This window comes from Lontra canadensis, unplaced genomic scaffold (assembly GCF_010015895.1).
Source record: "Lontra canadensis isolate GAN:19392208 unplaced genomic scaffold, GSC_riverotter_1.0 scaffold17, whole genome shotgun sequence".
NCBI lineage: Eukaryota > Metazoa > Chordata > Mammalia > Carnivora > Mustelidae > Lontra > Lontra canadensis.
Window position 1 is genome coordinate 10739095 of NW_022631011.1, and position 19767 is coordinate 10758861.

General features: G+C 35.1%; 1 protein-coding gene across 3 annotated transcripts in view; it reads left to right on the forward strand.

Annotated features, from left to right (window-relative positions):
• RPRD1A (regulation of nuclear pre-mRNA domain containing 1A) overlaps nt 1-19767 on the forward strand; it is a 74228-nt gene that overhangs the window by 24238 nt on the left and 30223 nt on the right. For 2 of the 3 annotated variants that reach the window (XM_032859596.1, XM_032859597.1), the window contains exons 2-6: nt 6726-6855; nt 10042-10148; nt 10228-10325; nt 13432-13558; nt 13668-13843. In XM_032859596.1, the coding sequence (XP_032715487.1) occupies nt 6726-6855; nt 10042-10148; nt 10228-10325; nt 13432-13558; nt 13668-13843 (638 nt within the window). Of the gene's footprint in view, nt 1-6725; nt 6856-10041; nt 10149-10227; nt 10326-13431; nt 13559-13667; nt 13844-15342; nt 16298-19767 lie in introns of all 3 variants that reach the window. The other variant, XR_004382910.1, reaches the window with a different exon arrangement.

A 19767-nucleotide genomic window follows, 5' to 3' on the forward strand; every position in this document is an offset into this window, starting at 1 on the left:
GGTAATTATTGAATATATAACTCATGTGTTTTCCCTTTATTATATATATTTTTTAAATTACTTATTTTAGAGAGAGAGTGCATGGTGGCGGGGGGAGAAGGAGAGGGAGCCTAATGTGGGGCTCAACCTTGTGACCCCAAGATCGGGACCTGAACCAAAATCAAGAGTCAGTCACTTAACCCACTGAGCCACCCAGGTGCCCCATATGTTTTCCCTTTATTACTTTGTTGGTTACTCTTTGTTGGTTACAAATCTTTGTTGGTTACTCTTGACACATACCCCTCCCCAAATTATTTCTTGATCTTCCCCGAAGTAAGTCTGTCTACTATGTATTTGTGTGAATGTGTGTAACTTACCACTGTGTCAGATACATGTCTGAGATACCTTTCCGTATCAGTATATAAATTTCTCTTTCTTTCTTTTTTTTTTTTTTTTTTGGAGGGGTGAGAGTGGCAGAGGCAGAGGGAGAGAGAATCTCAAGCAGACTCCACATTGAGGGCAGAGCCAGACACTGGGCTTGATCCCATGACCCTGAGATCGTGACCTGAGCCAAAATTAAGTTGGACACTTAACTGACTGAACCACCCAGGTGCCCCCTCTGTCTCATTTTTGAACAGCTGTAGAGTATTGGGTTGTATGGATATAGTATGATTTATTTAGTTAAATCTTGTTATGTGTATCCATAGTGATTTCTTTGTGCAGTTATGATAATATATCCAGAGGGTAAATTCCTAGACATGAAATTTGCAGGGTCAAGGGATTTGTGCATTTACACTTTTTACAGGTATTGCTAAATTAATTTTCTAAGAGATTGCACTAGTATATATTAACCACCAGTGTCTGAAGGTATCTAAAGGTGATAATCTTAGTCATACTTTCGCTAACTTTAGTTAGTGTCAGACTTTGATCTTGATCAGTCTAATAGGTGGAAAATAATTGGTTTTAAAAGCTTTGTTTTTATATGAATAATTATTTATTTATTTTTTATTTTTTAAAATTTATTATTTTTAATTTATTTTTTATTTATGTTTTTATATAAATAATACTTTTAAAACCAATTATAAATAATTGGTTTTAAAAGTATTTGTGTTCCTTTCATCCTTCCATTCACATTAGCCCATTTTTCTGTAGATTATTGATTTGTGAGAGCTCTAGAATAGAGGAGATAAAAATATTTGAACTCAGTACTTTGAAAATAAGCAAGATTAGCTAGATCTGAAAGAAAGTGTGTCTCATAATCTGAATTTGAAGTTGAGTTTTCTGAGAGCAGTGTAATTTTACATTTTCCCCTCTTCAGCTATGCTGGGTGAGGTTAAAACCAGAAACCAGAACAAATAATTAAAGGAAGAGGTTTAGGCCAAAAATTACTGATTTAGTAAATAACTAAACAAATTTTGAATCAACTGCTGGGCTTAATTCCACCATAGATGGGTAGATAGAGTGACGGTTGTTGCTTTCAATGAAGCTTAGTTTAGTTGGGAAGCGTTAGGTAGATTAAATGGAAGTAGTTGAAGTTGGAATAAGTGCTCTATAGGAAAGAATGGGGTGCTGTGAGAGCATATCGGCATTGCCTAACCTGTGTACTGGGTGGTGCAGGAGAACCAGAGGAACCTGCTGAACTGAGGTCTAAAGGATGGGTAGGAGTTGGGGAAGTTAGAGGAGTGTTGTATTAGGCATGAAGAGAGAATATTATAGAGGGCAGAGACAGACATTTTTGGGCCTTTAGTTTCGATTAAGGATTTACAGTGTTATCTGGAGAATAATCTTTGAAGGGTTTTAAAGCAAGAGATGGGCTGCCAAAAGTCTGAGGCATAGTTTCAGTGGTACGGGAATACACTGGCTTTATCCCCCTCACTTTACACCCACCTCAGCTGTTACGAAGCAGCCAGCTGTGTCTGACTGAACTCTTGCTTCTGTCTGGGACAGATAGAATCTATTCATGAATCACCTGTGGATTGTGCACTTTCTGTGGCAGAGAGTTAAAATAGTTTCTGCCATATAACCAACTGTTCATCTATATGAACATGTCTTGTAGTTTATAGTAATAATCAGTTTACCAGGGAATTACATGAGGCTGTCCCACAGTTGTTAGTAAGTCTTTAGTAGATTTTTGTTTCAAGATAATGGCTTTTCTTCTGATTTCCTCCTATAAGAGCTATAGTAGTGTTCATTGGTATGTGTGTGTGTCTGTGTGTATATATTCGTTTATTCAGGTTTTTCTGCTGCTTTTCCCATGTAGTAGGCTTCCTCTGCAAAGAGGTTCTTGTGTTAATAGATAACACAGTAAAATTTTAGCTGTTGTATTTATTTGTATTGTCATCTAGTGTGGTTTTAAAGTTCAGTCACCATAAAAACATGAGTGATTACCTTAAATTATGATATTCTGCTTTATATCAAAATGAATAGGCATATATGGTTTGTACAGTTGTAAGAAAATAAGTAATGATGCTCTCACTTTTTGAAAGATTTTATTTATTTATTTATTTATTTATTTTGGAGAGAGCGAGCAAGAACATACTCAATTGAGGGAAGGAGCAGAGGGGGGAGAGAGTGGGAGAAGGGGAAAGAATCCCAAGAGACTCTGCGCCAAATGTGGGAGCCCAACATGGGGCTCAGATCCATGACCCTGAGATCATGACCTGACTCAGAACCCAAGCCAGTTGCTCAACTGGCTGAGCTACCCAGGTGCCCCAAAGCTCTCATTTTCTGATTATGAATAAGTAAAACTAGATTCTGAACTGATCATGAGTTGCTTAAACTAGGTGGCATTTATGTAGTCCTTTGACTGGCAAAGTTTGTTTCATATCGTCTAATTGTGAATTATCATGTAGCTGTTTCTTACTTATGTGATGAACTGAATTTGTATTGCCCTTTTAGGGGATATGCTCAACATTTTAGGTAATATTATGTCCTCATATATTAGCCAGCCAGATTCTATTATTATTTATTTGTTTTGATTTACCTGTTCACATACAAGGTCCAAGGAAAAGGGGCTATACTTAATGCCTGCTGTAGCTTAGAACTTTTAGTTCAGAGAGGTGAGATAGAAAATTGTTCCTCCCAATGTAAATATTGCCTGGTCCTTATTTGGTTATACTTTATTGGCACAAAAATAACAGTATACACACATACAGATACACTGGGTTATAATATTATATTTATGATTGCTTCCAATGTTGGCGTGATAAATTGGTGGAGAGAAGGAATAAAGAGAACTCAACATTTTTAGTGGTGTGACCTGTCATGTGCCAGTCTATATAGAGCTTGAAAACTCTTGATTGAACAGGAAAGGTCAGTGCCTGGCATGGTCCCTGGCATATAGCAAACATTAAATAAATGCTATTTAAATTGAATAGAAAATTTAGAAAATAACTGTTTTTATAAGGAACCCTGTGACAGTAAAAATAAAGGAAGTGATTAGGTCAGACCCAGTTTTAAGCATTACATTTTATTGCCAACAGAGTTTTTACTTTAAGGGATTATGAAATGGTTTGTTTGCTCTTTCTGTTAATTTTGTATGCTTTAATAACAGTTTGTGGCTCTGTTATTATCAAAGTTCACTAGAAAATCATTTTTATGGGGTGCCTGGGTGGCTCAGTGGGTTAAGCCTCTGCCTTCAGCCCAGGTCATGATCCCAGGGTCCTGGGATTGAGCTCCTCATTGGGCTCTTTGCTCGGTGGGGAGCCTGCTTCCCCCTCTCTCTGCCTGCTTATGATCTCTCTCTCTGTCAAATAAATAAAATCTTAAAAAAAAAAAAAGAATTTTTGTGATTTTCTTCTTTTTTACTGAAAATTTGGAGAAGAGTATCCATTATAGCAGTTCCTAGGTATTTCTCATATTTTAGCTTGGGTTCTACAAGGGGAAAAAAAGGAAAATAAAGTCTTGAAATTTGGACCTCATGCCAAATCCATGCTGTAGTTTTTTTTTTTTTTTTTTTTGAGTATGCTGGGAAATATATTTTGAAATCTTGTGAATTTTTGCTTTAATGTACATTGTAGAAACCATTCTAAATTATTTTTAAGAGATGATAGCCCATGGATTTAAAGGTATTTTAAAATACACATTTTTAATTTTGAGTGGTACATAATAGAATTTACCATTTTAACCATTTCTAAGTATTCAGTTTATTGGTATTGGATATATTCATACTACTGTGCAACCATCATCACCATCTATTTCCAGAATTCTTTTCATCTTATAAAACTGGAACTTTATACCCATTATACAATAACTCTGTGTGACTTTCTCCCCCCAGCCCTTTGCAGTCACTATTTACTTTCTGTCTCTCTGAATTTATTCTAGGTACTTCATAGGAGCAGAACCATAAAGTAGTTTTGTTTTGCTTACTGGCTTGCTTCACTTAGCGTAATATCCTCTAGGTTCATTCATGTTGTAGCATGTGTCATGATTCCATTTGTATGGACTACCACATTTTGTTTATTCACTTACCTGTCAGTGGATACTTGTGTTGCTTTTACCTTTTGCTGTTGTGAATAGTGCTGCTAATATTCTAAAATATTTTGGTTGAGTCACTACTTGATCTTTGCAAAAGATAACCACCTTTCATTTATAACATAGTCATAAGAGGCATAGTCCAGTTAAGACAAAATGCTTAGGAGTTGGACTTTGGGTTCAAATCCTGGATGATCCCTTCCTGGATATCTTGCTGTGGGCAGATAATCCTTTTGATGCCTATTTGTTGAACTGCCAAATGCTGGTAGTGATGGTACCTTACATTATTTGGAGTAAATTAGGTAGTACATGTGAAGTGCTTAGAATAATAGTGTGTAACCCATAGTAAAAGTATTAACCTTTTCTTTGGGTGGGATTTTCTTTGGGTAGGGATAGGTAAAAAAGAGACAGGATCGAATATTGGGAAAATTGTCATTATGGTCATCTTCATGAGAAAGGGTCCTGCTCTCTTAATCAGTTATACTGAATGGTTTATCTAACTGGACAAGAGCCGAAAGAATCAGAAGTTGGTCTTTGTTATTGCCCTCTCTTCCATATCTTAATTCCATTCCAGAACTTTGAAAAGCAGAGTAGTGGGCCCCATCTTTAGATAGGCAAATGAGACTATGGAATGGATGGCATAGATTTGTAAAGTCTGGTCCTTTCTGACTCAGTATTTTAGTTTCTTGTAAGAAGGTTGTGTGTGTCACTACTTTCCTTCCAAGAAAGATGTGAACTAGAAGTGGCTTTTAATGTGTTGAATGATTAAACTTGAATATTCAAATCAAGAGGGCTCATTTTGTCTTAAATCCACTAAGCTGGCCCACATTAATTGAGCCTTCAATTATCAGTCCTGACCATAAGTTTCCACCATTGAATGTGGATGCCACAGAGTACAGTGTTTCTGAATATAACTGTACTACTTTGAATAATTCATATTTAATCCTAGTAAAATTACATTATGAAAATAGTCAATATAAAAGATATGTTCCACTGGGGCGCCTGGGTGGCTTAGTGGGTTAAGCCTCTGCCTTCGATCTCAGGGTCCTGGGATGGCATCCAGCTCTCTGCTCAGCAGGGGACCTACTTCCCCCTCTCTGTCTACTTGTGATCTCTCTCTCTCTGTGTCTAATAAATAAATAAAATTTAAAAAAAGATCTGTTCCACTAATTAAATTTACTTATATGTATGACTCTTATTTGGGTTGGATTTAATACTGTACAACTTAACATTGTAACTACTAAGAATGTATTCTGGCCCACAATTGGAGAAATCTCTTCCATTTTTTTAGAAGGATGACTAGATCCATGGAATATTCTGAGAAAAGAGACATCTTTTTGTCTAGATGAATTCAGTTATATAAGGTGTGTAATCCAGGGGAGCCTGGATGACTCAGTTGGTTAAGCCTCTGCCTTTGGCTTGGGTCATGATCTCAGGGAGGGTCCTGGGATGGAGCCCCATTGTGCTCTCTGCTCAGCAGGGAGCCTGCTTCCCCTTCTGTCTCTGCCTAACTCTCTGCCTACTTGTGATCTCTGTCTGTGTCAAATAAATAAATAAGAAAAAATCTTAAAAAAATAGGTGTGTAATCCCAAGTGGTTGAAAATCTAAACTGCCCATTTGGTCTCCCTAACATTTACTCTATTAGCTTGGGAAATATTTATTTCATAAACAAAACACACATAATTAATTGAAGTGAAGTCTCTTTCAACGTATTTTACATTTTGTACTCTTATTTTACAATAATTTAATGATAACTTTAAAATCAGTGTGGTTATTGAAACAGTCATATATTCAGTCTTTAGGGTACCATCTTAACATGACCAGTCACCATCTTATTTCAAATAATCTGTATTTCATGTAGTGTTAAATAGCTTTAACATAATTTAGTACAGATTGATTCACAGAGATGCATTTTTATAGACTTGAGGATTTTGGTGTATAAAACTGCTCATTTGGGAATGGTGATAAGACAGGAATCAAAGGTAAGTAGTTGGACAGCTTAGTAAGTCAATAAAACTAATTGTTGACTAATTCCTCCTACTGAGTCTTTTTTTTTTTTTCCTCATGAAGTATTTCCAGAAACTATAGAAACTTCTAGTGAGTTAAAGAATAGTGACTTGATAAGTTTGGTGGTAGAATGAGAAGTTAGAGTTGAACATGATACATAAGGTTAGTAGGTTTGTTGATTCAGATATTGAGAAAGTTTGTCCAAGTTAAATGAGGATATTTTAAGTAGATTTTTAATTAAAAAAAATTTTTTTTTAATTTTTCAGCCAAACCAAACAGGAAGCTTACTTTTCTCTACCTAGCCAATGATGTTATTCAGAACAGCAAAAGGAAGGGGCCGGAGTTTACAAAAGATTTTGCACCAGTTATAGTGGAGGCTTTTAAACATGTTTCAAGGTATGGTAATTGTTTGGGTACTAGGTAATCTGTTTTAAATTTGCATAATATGTGCTTTTGTTAAAATTTGCTGTAAGCCATTCAACAAAAAATGGAATGAATTTCTTTGAAATTTTCATTTGAAAAGACTTAACTATAAGTGACATTTGTAAATATATTAAATACTTTGTATGAAGGGAAATTTTTGAACTGTTGCAATGGTGGGTATTTGGAGTACTTGAATTAAGAGCTTTCCTTTAAGAGACCAAAAGCAACTGCCATTTTGGAATGAACTTCATTAAGAAGAATTAAAAATTTGCTTATAAAGCTATCATTTTTCCGACTAATATTTCTGGATAAACGTCATACCTTTTCTTTCATATTGCTTATAATTTTGAGGTTTTTTTAGTGTTTGGGTATATATCATAACATTTTAAAATGCTGTGGAAGTATAGAATATTTAGAATAATAAGCCTGTTGAAAAATTTTGCTACAGAAAAATTCTGAAGGTAAAAGTCAGTGCTTTGGCTTATGCCCTTTTTAATGCTTATATCCAAACATAGGCAAATATTTGGTAGTTTACTAGTAAGCATTATTGGGGGTAAACTACTAAATCTGTGTAAATTACAGAATCCAGGGGTAAATCTCTGAATTCTCTTTTGAATGATTTAAGGATAAAAAATATACTACAGGCATGACTTGCAAATTTAATTATAGTGGATGCATTTTTCAAAAATTAGAGTGTATGAAATACTGCTCTGTGTTATTCTTAAATGAGTATTATTTATATTTCCTTTTAGATAATGTCTTTTGTCATCTTTTCAGATATTGGCATTTCTTAAGAGTTCAGTCCTAGGCCCTCTTTCTGTGGTCATACTCTTCACTTGACCTCTGGTGATTTTATGCATTGCATGTATTTAGTTATTATCCACACCCTAATATTTCACAGTCTTATTCTCCAGTCCAAGTGTGTTTTCTTTGTTTTAGACCTGTGTGTCCTGTTGCCTGATGAATTTCTGGTTGTATGCCTCCAGACATCTCAAATATACCGTGTCTCATATTGAATTCATATTATGTCCTTGCTCCCTGTGAGACTTGTTTCTCCTCTATGTTTCACTCTCTAAGTGGATCCAACTCTATCTATCCAGATGGCCATATGAGAAATTAGGCATCATCTTTAACTTTCTCTGATAATGTGATTTATAGTATATCAAATTCTCCATTCTCCTTCACTCCCTTTATCCCATGTAGTGTATATAGTTCCCACAGTTATTTAGATTTCTTTCCATTCCAGTTCCCATAATGCCTTTTTTTTTTTAAGATTTTATTTATTTTTTAACTGAGCACCCAGGTGTCCTGATTTTATTTATTTTTCAGAGAGAGAGTGCACATGAGAGCATTGGGGAGGGTGGGGACAGAAAGAGAGGGAGAAGCAGTCTTCCTACTGAGCAGGGAGCCCAAGATGCAGCTTGCTCCTGGGACCCCAAGATCATGACCATGACCTGAGGCAGACACTCAACTGACTGAGCCACCCAGGAACCCCCATAATGTCATTTTCTTTATAATTGCAGGAGCCTCTAGTATTGTTTAACCAACTTAGGAAACTAGCCAGAGTTACAGAGCTGATCATAACACTCCCTTGCCTTTGAGGTCTCATTTGTCTCAGAGATTAAGTCTAAAGTCCTGAGCAAGACTTAAGGTGTTGCTTCATGGCCTTATCCACATTTTCAGACTCCTGTCTCACATTTCTTCCACACACACAATTCATAGTCCAAGTTAAAGCTAACAGAACTCACTCTTTTAGTTCTTTCTACCTTAACGCTTTTAAATATGTTGCTTCTCCTGAGAAATTCAATAAAGTATTTATTGACTGCCTACTATGTGCTGGGCCCTAAGGATACTGTAGCAAACAGGATAAAGTTCTGTCCTAGTGGAGCTTGCATTTCAGTGGATGACAAAAGTAATAACTAGATGTACAGATGAATATATATTATGCTACTAGTAGTAAGTATTGTGAGGAAATAAATTAAGGAAAGAACTAGAGGATATGAGGACTTTATATCATGAAATAAAGAATGACTATTTTGGGGAGATGGCATTTGAACAGAGACTGAAGGAAAAGATGAAATGAGCCACTTGAGCATCTAGGAGAGGATTCTGTGTAGAGGAAATACTTAGCAGAAATAGTGAGACATATGTGTGCTGGGCATGTTTGAGGATCAGCAAGGAGATTTGTATAGGAGAAGGTATTTAGGGAATGTGGACTGAGAAGTAGCCAGGAAGTAGAACATGTCTACCTTGTGGTCCAGAATAAGGATTTTGGTTTTATGCTTGGTATGATTTATAGCTGCTAAGGGATTGAAGAGCTGTATGATTTGATTGACATTAGTAGAGCATAGAGTAAAGATGTAAGAGCCTAAGAGACCAATGAGAAGACTTAAGAAATCCAGGCAAGAGGTAATAGTAGCTCAGTCTACAGTGGGAGTGATGAAGGCAGTAGGAGGTGATTGGGAGTAGTCTGTTTGCCACTTTCCTGTTGTTCAGTCATCAGATCTCAAATATCACTTCCTCAGATATATTTTTAAATCTGTTTTGAAGTGGGCCAGGCCTCTGCATTATGCTTGTCTTAGACAATACCTTGTTCTTTTTTGTGGCCCTTTAATAACAGCTACCATAAATAAAGCTCCATTTGTATTCTCAAAGATAGTGCCTTTGATAGTGTCACAGATAGCCTTGATCAATACATATTTGTTAAATAAATTTAAAAGTCACCTATTTGGAAGCTTCTTAGCCTCTTATGCAGCCCCCATATAGTTAGGGGCATCTTCGTTGTAAACCCCTAGTAGCCAATGTGAGCACTTTTACATTTTCTTGTAAATTTTTGTTTAATAATGTGTCTAGGGGCACCTGGCTGGCTCAGTGGGTAGAGTGTGTGAATCTTGATTTCGGGGTTGTAACTTTTAACCCCATTTTGGGTGTAGAGATTACTTAAAAAATAAAATCTTAAAAAAATACGTGTCTATAAGCTTTTAAAGGAAGCAGGGAGTGGGTCTGTCTTGATCACTTCACCGCCGAACTCCTGGTCACACAGTGGTGCTCAGTAAACATTTGAACAGCTTTTTTCAGGGAATGAGTGTCTGGTTGTATTGAAAATCACCATTACCTTTTCAGTAGCTCTATTAATTATTATTTGTATTTTTTCTTTAGTGAAACTGATGAAAGTTGTAAGAAGCACCTTGGAAGGGTATTATCTATTTGGGAAGAAAGGTCTGTTTATGAGAATGATGTATTAGAACAACTTAAGCAAGCTCTGTGTAAGTGTGTAATCTTTTATCACGATCTCTTCGTTAAAATGTTTACTTTCATTAAAACTTCAGTGTTCTCCCATTTCAGATGGTGATAAGAAGCCTAGGAAGCGAACTTATGAACAGATAAAGGTGGATGAAAATGAAAACTGTTCCTCTCTGGGATCGCCAAGTGAACCACCACAGGTAGAAGTTTTTCTCTGTTGAAGAAGTTATGTTACTGTTACTTCATGGCCACCAAGCTTTATTAATTTTGATGTTTTACTTCTGTAAATTGATTTTTATTATAATTTGATTGTAAGAAAGAAGCTATATGACTATCTCTTATTTTCTGATGACAGATTGCTTATGTTTAATGTAGTATGTTGTATATTAGGCAACTATATTTTGCATAGAAAGAGGATATCTGATTGCTAAATATGATTAGGTCTGGTGAGATATCCCCATTTAAATAGTTTCCTTTTAAATAAATAGAACATTATATGATAAGACTATTTTATTATATGATTTAAGTACACTGAAAATGCCATTTCTAGAGATAAACACTGCCCTTTAGAGTATTTTTTCTTTTAAACATGTAAAAATGAGTGTTACAGTAACAAGCATGTATTCATGCAGTTCTGTGTAACTATAGAACCGTATAGCTCATGGTAAAATAAGATGGATTAGAGTCATTATCTTAATACCCCGTGTCCTCCCAGGTTGGTACAGTATAGCATTCTTTAGCCATCAGATGATTCCAGAAAAACATTTTTAACTTTTAATTATGTGGGCATTGAGTGTTAAAGCTTCCTCCTTCTATGTTTCAAACATATAGGAGGGACAGATAAAATTTAAAAGGAGAAAATGAAGACATAGCCATACTCATAAAACAAGGTAAATATCTTCGTGGGCTAGAAGTGGTACAGAAGCGCACAACTCCATATGTGTGCCAGAGCCTGGTTTTTGCTAAGCTTTGGTCTGGAAGCAAACATGGCTTTCCAGAAATACTAGCGTAATAAAAACTCAAAGTGCTCCGTGGGAGTTGGAGGACTGGACCTGAATTCACTGCACGAAACCAGAGGTTGGGTGAAACGCTTTCCCCAATGAAAGGAGCTTGAAAGAAATAAAACTGTGGGTGTGTTATGTCAGTGTTAATACTGGGGAGGCAGAAAGAATCTCAGCTAGATGGTCAGCTAGGACTGGAACCAAACTACTTGTTCACTCGTTGACGGAGGTACTGAAGCCCATATGATCATCAGGGAGAAAAGCTTAATAAATAATAACAACATTTCAAACAACCAAACACTTAGGTTTATATTTCTTTCTGTTTGGTAATAATTAAGACAAAGCACTTTGTGCTGAGAGCCGCCTTATGATTCCATGAACAGTATTTTACCCAAGTTCTGGAGATGGGGTCTGATCCTCTTGTATTCTCCATGATGAAAAGAGTAACCTCGGTTGTACTTCTTAGGAGTATCTGTCTGACTCTAATCTAGTACTTAAATAAAATGCTGTTGCTTTCCATTTTATAATGACTACTTTCAGATTAGTTACACTGCTTAATTCTCAGTGGTTCAGCTTTGTAGCTGTCATTTTATTCATGTCATTCTTTATAAGAATGGCTAAAATTTCTCTTTGTAGGAGCCAATTGAACTCATTTCTTTCTCTTCTACGAGAAAGTTTAGGCTAATGTTGTTTTCAGACAACTTTGCTTTTTTTATCTGATCCTTGACCCAGCACTGGAAACTTAGAATTAACTCACGTGGGAATGTGAAAGTGAGATGAGAGCAGGTTGTAGTGAAAGCATGCATATCAAGACCATAAAGCCAGATTACTTATCAGAACTTCAGAAAATTTGAGAACTTTCTAATACTGATTAAAAAATGATAATATAAAAGTTAATTGGGGAACCCTGAGAAACAAGCTTTTTCATAATCATTGCTCTTAAGCTCACTTTCATTTGTAGTGGTATATATCTTAAATCAAAATTATTTTGTAAAATATTAGAATATTAAACACATAGTAATGAATTAAAAGCATATGTGGGGCAGTATATTTCTTATTAGACGCCATTCTTTTTTTTTTTGTTAAGATTTTATTTATTTATTTGACAGAGATCACAAGTAGGCAGAGAGGCAGGCAGAGAGGGGAAGCAGGCTCCCCGCCGAGCAGAGAGCCCAATGTGGGGCTTGATCCCAGGACCCTGGGATCATGACCTGGGCCGAAAGCAGAGGCTTTAACCTACTGAACCACCCAGGCGCCCCTAGACTTCATTCATTCTTATCACATTTGATCATTTACTTTCTGCTAGACTCCAGTGACAACTTTTTTGTAAGGGAATAGCTTAAAGAAAAATCAGTAACGATCTGTCAGTGTTGTCTTTAATGATGCACAGAATTGGATAAATCCTATATTTTTTAAGTGTGTGTGTAATTTCCTACTGTTCCAGGAACTAGTCTTAGAGATTAAAAAAAGAAAAAATGGAGGTGGGATATAAATGGAGACCAGTAAAAAGAAAATGTATTAATTTTTCTCTGGAATAAATTTATAGATATTATGAATTGAAGTTACCAGCAAAGGCTTGCCGTTCCCTCCTAATTATATCTGATATGAAAACAGTGCAAGTAAAATATTCTAGTGATAAAATAATTTTTATATTGGCTAAGTGTTTATGGAAGTATTAATCATCAGATATATGGAATTTTGTGATATTTTAATGATCTTGTTAAACTATAGAGTAGTTGAAGATAACCATATTTAAACATATTCCCAAACTTCATTGCTCTTCTACTTTAATTACATCATGTAGAAATAGAAACTTGAGGACTCTTCTTTGTTGTAGTAGAACGTGATTTGTATCCCCCACCCCAAATATCCAATTTAGTATTAAAATATTCTGCTCATGTACAGTGATAATATAATGAATATGCTGTATGTAAAATTTGTATTGTGTAGGTTGAAGTTGTAGCCTGCTTTCCCTTTTGCCACTGTATGTATTTGGCATATAAATGAAGCCTGTTACTTTCAGAGTCTGACACTTATTTTTACACTATCTGTCTTTACCACTGGAGTATGACTTCCTGAAGGCTGAGGGCCATATCTTATTTTAGTTTTCAATATATATTTTTAATATTTGACAGTGTAGTTTCTTTTTCTTAATATTTCTTAGAAGAAATGGACTGCCTTCAAAAGTAGTTTATATTTAAAACTTTATAGCCCATAAGGAGTAAGGAATATGAAATAAATTTTAAGTCTTTTGTATTTGTTCAAGCTTCATTTATTGTGGTTCTAAAGTTGTATAACTTTTTAGACTCTAGATCTTGTTAGAGCATTGCAAGATCTAGAGAATGCAGCTTCAGGTGATGCAGCAGTTCATCAGAGGATAGCATCTTTGCCTGTTGAAGTTCAAGAAGTATCCCTACTAGATAAGATAACAGGTAAGAAAAGAAAATGTGATCTGGAACATTTTCGGAAGTCAGGGTGAGGGAATGGCATATGGCATTGTTTTTGTTGTATAATAATGTTGTTATTCTGTGCTTTTCTTAGATAAAGAATCTGGAGAAAGGCTTTCTAAAATGGTAGAGGATGCTTGTATGTTGCTGGCAGATTACAATGGCAGATTGGCGGCTGAAATAGATGATAGGAAGCAACTCACTCGAATGTTAGCAGATTTTCTTCGTTGTCAAAAGGAAGCCCTTGCAGAGAAAGAGCATAAATTGGAAGTGCGTAACCTTTTTCTTCTTTAGTGTTTATTTGTTTATTTCTTGGTAGCCATTTCAAAATACTCTGTTCCTGTACATTTTGCATTTTTTTGACATAGACCTTTTGAGACAATGGCCTAGGTAAGCTATTCCTTGCAGGAACAGGTTTCTTTCTACTTGAACCAAGTCAGCAGCCTAAGTAAACTTAGAAATTTGGTATTGTGAAAATTGGTTGCTTTATAAAATTATTCATGTGGAATTCTGGTAAGAGTAATTCATCCGAAGAATATAAACTATCATTTTCAAGAACAGAACTAATTGGAAAATAGCAATATAAAGTCTGGTGTGAACTATAGTAATTTATGGTTGGATTTATTGAATTCCTGTTCTGAGTACATGTATGTACTTTTAGGTATACAATAAAAAAATAAAGAGTTTTTTTGGCATAGAATTAATTCTGGGTATGTTAGTCCCCCTCTCCCTGTCCCTGTAAAGTTCATTAGTTCTGTTCAAGAAGTTAGTCTTCAAGTTACTCTTTTGTTGCATCCCTGATTCTGATGTTTAACATATTCCCACTTCACTCCTGGCTCATACACAACCTTTGGTAAAAGAAAGTTATCACTCCTTTAAGGTAAGTGGTGATTGATACTGTTGATGAGTCTGGGGATGCAGAGTTGAAAAAGAGAAACATTTTCCTATTTCCATTGGGCAGAGTAGCTGTTGTCAGGGGTGAATGGACCAGAATCTTTTTTGACTAGTTCTTGTTTAAATTGTTTATTGCTCTAGCAATTTCTAATTCTATATATGTATGTAGGAGAATTTCTAACTTGTCTGGATCCCTTTATTTAAGCAGTTCTCTGTAAATTTGTAGGTATGTTATGATACTGCCTCTACTAAGTGGCTTTTATTAGTGTTTAGTTCTTGTTTTAGTGGTCTCTGCCGAAGAGGATTGTCATTTCTGCCTGTGAGACCAGCTATTTGATCACGAGCTCTCCCATCTCAAATTCTCAGCTTTTAATTTAGCATTAACCCTTTTCTTTTTTTTTTTTTTAAAGATTTTATTTATTTATTTGTTAGAGAGAGAGGGAGCATGAGCACAGGCAGACAGAGTGGTAGGCAGAGGCAGAGGGAGAAGCAGGCTCCCTGCTGAGCAAGGAGCCCAGTGTGGGACTCGATCCCAGGATGCTGGGATCATGACCTGAGCCGAAGGCAGCCGCTTAACCAACTGAGCCACCCAGGCGTCCCGCATTAACCCTTTTCAATTTGGGGCATAGTTATTGGCACCATGCTCTACCTTTAGAAAGCTTTGCAATTGTACATGGAAAGGAAAAGGTAAAGAATTTTATGAAGGAACAGGTGATACTGAACTTGGCTAGTTTTTGAAATTGTGATGCCACTTCTGTGTTAAACATTGTTACTTGTTTTATTGTTAGCAGAATTAAGGGTAAGTAATGTTATGCAATTTTTGTCCTTCGTCTGTTGGTATGGTATCTTTAACTTCTATTGAGCTTCTGTTGCAGGTATTGGACATGGGCGTATCTTCTAACGATGTCATCATCATTAGCATATTCTTCCTGCTAAAAATAAATATCAAACTCCAAAGCCTGTATTGTCTCATGTTTTTGAAAATTGAAGACTGAAACTGTTATTCTACTGTATGCTACTTTTTCACTTTTTTGTTTTTATCACTGGTTATAAAAATATAATTTGTTTGAAATGTAAGGAAGTATGGAAATAGATCAGATGTCACCCTCCAGTTCCCTCTTTTCTCAGTTCCTTTCAGCTAGATTGCATAGTTGATGGTTATAGGTGATGAGGCTGATGATAATAATAGCAGTCACATTTACCATGCGTTAGGTACTGTTGTAAGCACTTCACATTAATCCTATATAGCGGGAAGAATGATCCCCATTTTACAGGTAAAGAAAACGGAGGCACAGGGAAATTAAATAACTTGCCCAAGGTCACAAAGAGGTAGTGAGTTGTCCAGAACCCAGGAATTCTGCCTCCAAAGGGCACATTTTCTTCCAGGTTTTAAAGAAATTTAAGTTCATAGCAAAAGGTAAAAACTCTTTCTCCAACTCTTTCTGCTTCCTCCCTCCTCAGAGGTAATCACTGTCTTAAAGTGTTCTAGAACTTGTTTTTCAGCATGACTGGATATTATATTAAAAAAGAGACCACCTAAATTATGCTGAGCATGTTTTTAGAAGTAATAAAAATGTAGATTTACAATAAATTAGGAAGTCATTCCACAGAGCTCTTTGTAAGTTACCATTTATTAACTGAGTGATTTCTTTGTCCAAAGATTACGGAAATGATTTGAGATATTTAGACATTTTTTGTATCAAGTAGGTGGCATCACTTTGAAGTTGAGACTGAGAGGTCAAGATTTACACTTACCATACATGTAAGCCGTGGTATCATCAAATAGTTTTGAGTTATCTGCATCTTTGAGTATCAGCTGTCATTGATCAGGTATTGAGTCATTTTTTTGTTTTTTGTTTTTTTCTTTACATCAAACATAAAGTATTCAGGAATCGTCTCTTTCATATTTTTTAAGGAGGTTGGTATTAAAGCATTTGTAATGAATGAAAACATGAAGTGTTCTTTAAAATTTTGACAATTATGAATCATTTTTGGAATTTGTGACTAACATTAGCTGGTTTCTAAGCAGATAACTGTTTAGACTATTAATCTAATTTATGCTGACAAAATGCATGTCACAGATGGCTGTAGAAATCATACCTCACGATTCAGAAGTAGAAATTACTGAATAAACCCTTGTTCACCTAGTTTATTATTTTGGAAGGTATTCATGGATAGGGAAGACTTAAAGTGACATTTTGGTTTTGATACTGTTGGGGAGGGTAAAGTACAGATATCAACAGTTCTTTCACATTTGAAATGATAATGTCTTTGATGCTCAGTACAGCTGGTGTAAGGAAATATGCTTTTATAAAATCCCTATTTATGTCATTGTACCCAGGTGTGTTTTAAATTGCTAGAATTCCATGGAATATTGGAAGTCACAATTTGATGGCTTTTAAGTCAAATTATAGTTCCAAGTTCTAGAAGTCTGGATGGGAAAACTATCAGAGAGGACTGTATTTATCGTTTTTGTTTATCTTACATCAGTATATTCAGATTTAGCTCGTTTTTGAAATTGAGGGTGTAGTATTCATTGTATGAGTGTTACTTGTTTAGTTTAAGCCTCTCCCTCTTCTCGTGGTGTCAGATTGCAGCCACTGAGTTGCTTTTATTAGTTTTGTGTGTTACAGGTAGTGCTGCAGAGAACATCCTGGTGATTCAGACTTAGTCTAGTTGTCCAGGTGTATCTGCAAGATTGATTCTCCAAAACAGAATAGCTTATCTGGATCCAAGGGAATGTATGTTTATGTTTTGACAGGATACTTAAGTCCACCAAAAGTTTCTGCCTATTCATTCTTTCATTCATTCATTCATTCATTTTGCTGCATTTATTTATTTGAGTATAGTGCACTATGTTGTATTGGTCTCAGGTGTAAATGTTCTGCCTTTTTAAACTCTGTGCAGTATGAGTGCATCTTTTCCTGTACAACCTAACCCATGCTGAATATCATTCATTTAAAAAAAATTTTTGCATATCTCATAGTTTAAAAATTATTTTTTTGTTCACCCAGATTGGTCATCTTTTAAAAATATTTACCAGCTATTTTTGTTGCATAGACCCTATTTCCTTTTACTGTTTTTCTGTTTGATTCTAAGTTTGCATGTTAATATTTGTCTTTTCTTTTATAGATTCTGGGCTTTCTGGATATAGTTAAGATGGTCTTCTCATTTCATAACTTTAAAAATACTATGCTATCTTTCTAGATTTTTTCCCTAGTAATTTTATCCATTAGGATTTTTTAATTTATGGTGTGACATACGGCTCTAATTGAAAGTGATAGTAAATGTCCCTTGTCATGTACTAATTAATGGTTAATGAGTTAATGAATCTGTCTTTTATTATGTTGTGAAATGCCGTTTCTGTTATACTTAATTCCTATATATGTATACATGGGAATGTAGTCCCTTTTTTATTCTAGTGGCCCATTTGTCTTACCCATCTTTAATTATGCAGTAGATTTTTGTTTGTATTATTTTTGGTATTCGTGTCTACAATTTTAATAATGATTGTTGTATATATGAGTTTTTACTTTCTTTCCACTTACTTTATATGTATTTGCTTTCATACTTAATATTTCAAATGGCATTTTCCCAAGTAGATATTTCTTACTTTACTTGGCCGTATCCCTGTTTCTGAATACATTGTTTACTTTTGTTATCCATCCCCGCTATCTGCTAGACAGTGTATTCCAGGATTTTCAAGAGTGTTTACTTTCATAAAGCTTTGTTTCCCAGAAAGTTCAATTATCATTTTTTAAATGCTTAAGATAAATTTTGTTTTGCTTGAGACTTTCAGTGATTAGAGATTCCTAATGTCTGTTCTCTCACTATAGGAAATAAGAATGTTTTAAATAGCACTGAAAGTACAGATTTAAAAATCTTGCTGAAGGTGTTACAACACCTGCATATAGCTTTTTGATGGTTATTTATCAAATTTCAAATTTTATTAAGAGTATAGTGGTAAAGATATGGAGAACTGCTTATGGAATCTTTCATCTGTAGTTCAGTTATTTCTTACATTTTACTTTTTTTTCACTGAAGTCATTGATTTAAATTTAGAAGTAATTTGATAAGATGGAGCTATTTGGATTTTTTTTAAGTAGACATTACTAATTTCTGAATGGTTCTTATTTTTTGAGATCTAAATATTAAGTGTGAATTTTTTATGGTTAATTTACCTTTTAAGGATCATAATCTTAATATTTTTTATTGATTATGCAGTTAATCTGTTTTCATCATAGGAAAAAAGCTCCTTGAGCAAAAGGCTTAGCCCTGTGTTTTGGCTTCATGTATCTTGTGTACTGTTCTTTTCATGTAATATATGTACAACTTAAACTACTGTTTTCCTTTTTAATGAATGGCTATATCATAATTTAACAGTCTGTGCCCTTTGACTAAGTGTTTTGGTTGCTTTGATATTATTATAAACACTATTGCAGTGAACAGCTCTTCTAGTATACTCTTGACTCAAATATGTCTTCTTTTGTGATAAATTCCTAAAGATGAAATTGCTAATTCATGGTAAGGACTTGATACATGTTATCAATCTAACTTTCAGTAAGATTGTACTACATCGTCTTTGATGATTCTCAAATATTATGTATAGGTCTTCTGGGTCATTCATTTCTCTTTTTAAAAAAATGCATTATATTTCTGGGTACATAACATAGGGCATGTGTTTTCACTTTTGTCCATGATTTGGATCTTCAAATGCAGATCTTTGGCTTGGTTTCTCACTCCTGTCTTTTGGCTCTATAGGGTAAGAGTTTTAACAGACTGCTACAGAGATTTTCAGTTGATCCTTACTGTCAGCCTTAAGACTCACTATTAGGTTTCAAGGAGCTTGGTACCTCAAAGTCCTGAGCCTCTTCAAAGTTCCTCAGGATGAATTAAATCACTTTTGGTCATTATTCCTTGTTCCAATTTTTTCTGTCTTCCAAAAGTTTCTTGACAGCTGTGTGCTGTGATTCCCTTTTCTTCATTCCTTTGGGTTTCCACCTTTAAAAATTTTTTCACTGTTTTAGTCGCTTTTTGGTAGGGAGTAGAGATAAATATGAGTTCAGTTTATTATAAAAATGGAACACCATTGTGTCTTTTAAAATAGAGCTATAGTATATGTGTTTTGTAACTTCTGCCAAGCTACCCTTGTCTAAGTGGTTGTCATATTACCTAGATTGTTAACAACTCATCTTCCTTTTTTCTCGTAACTCCTGTTCTTCCTAGCAACTGCAGCCTGGTTTATCTTTGAAGAAGTCAGGGCTCATCATACCCCTGTTTAAAACTCTCCAGTGCTTCCC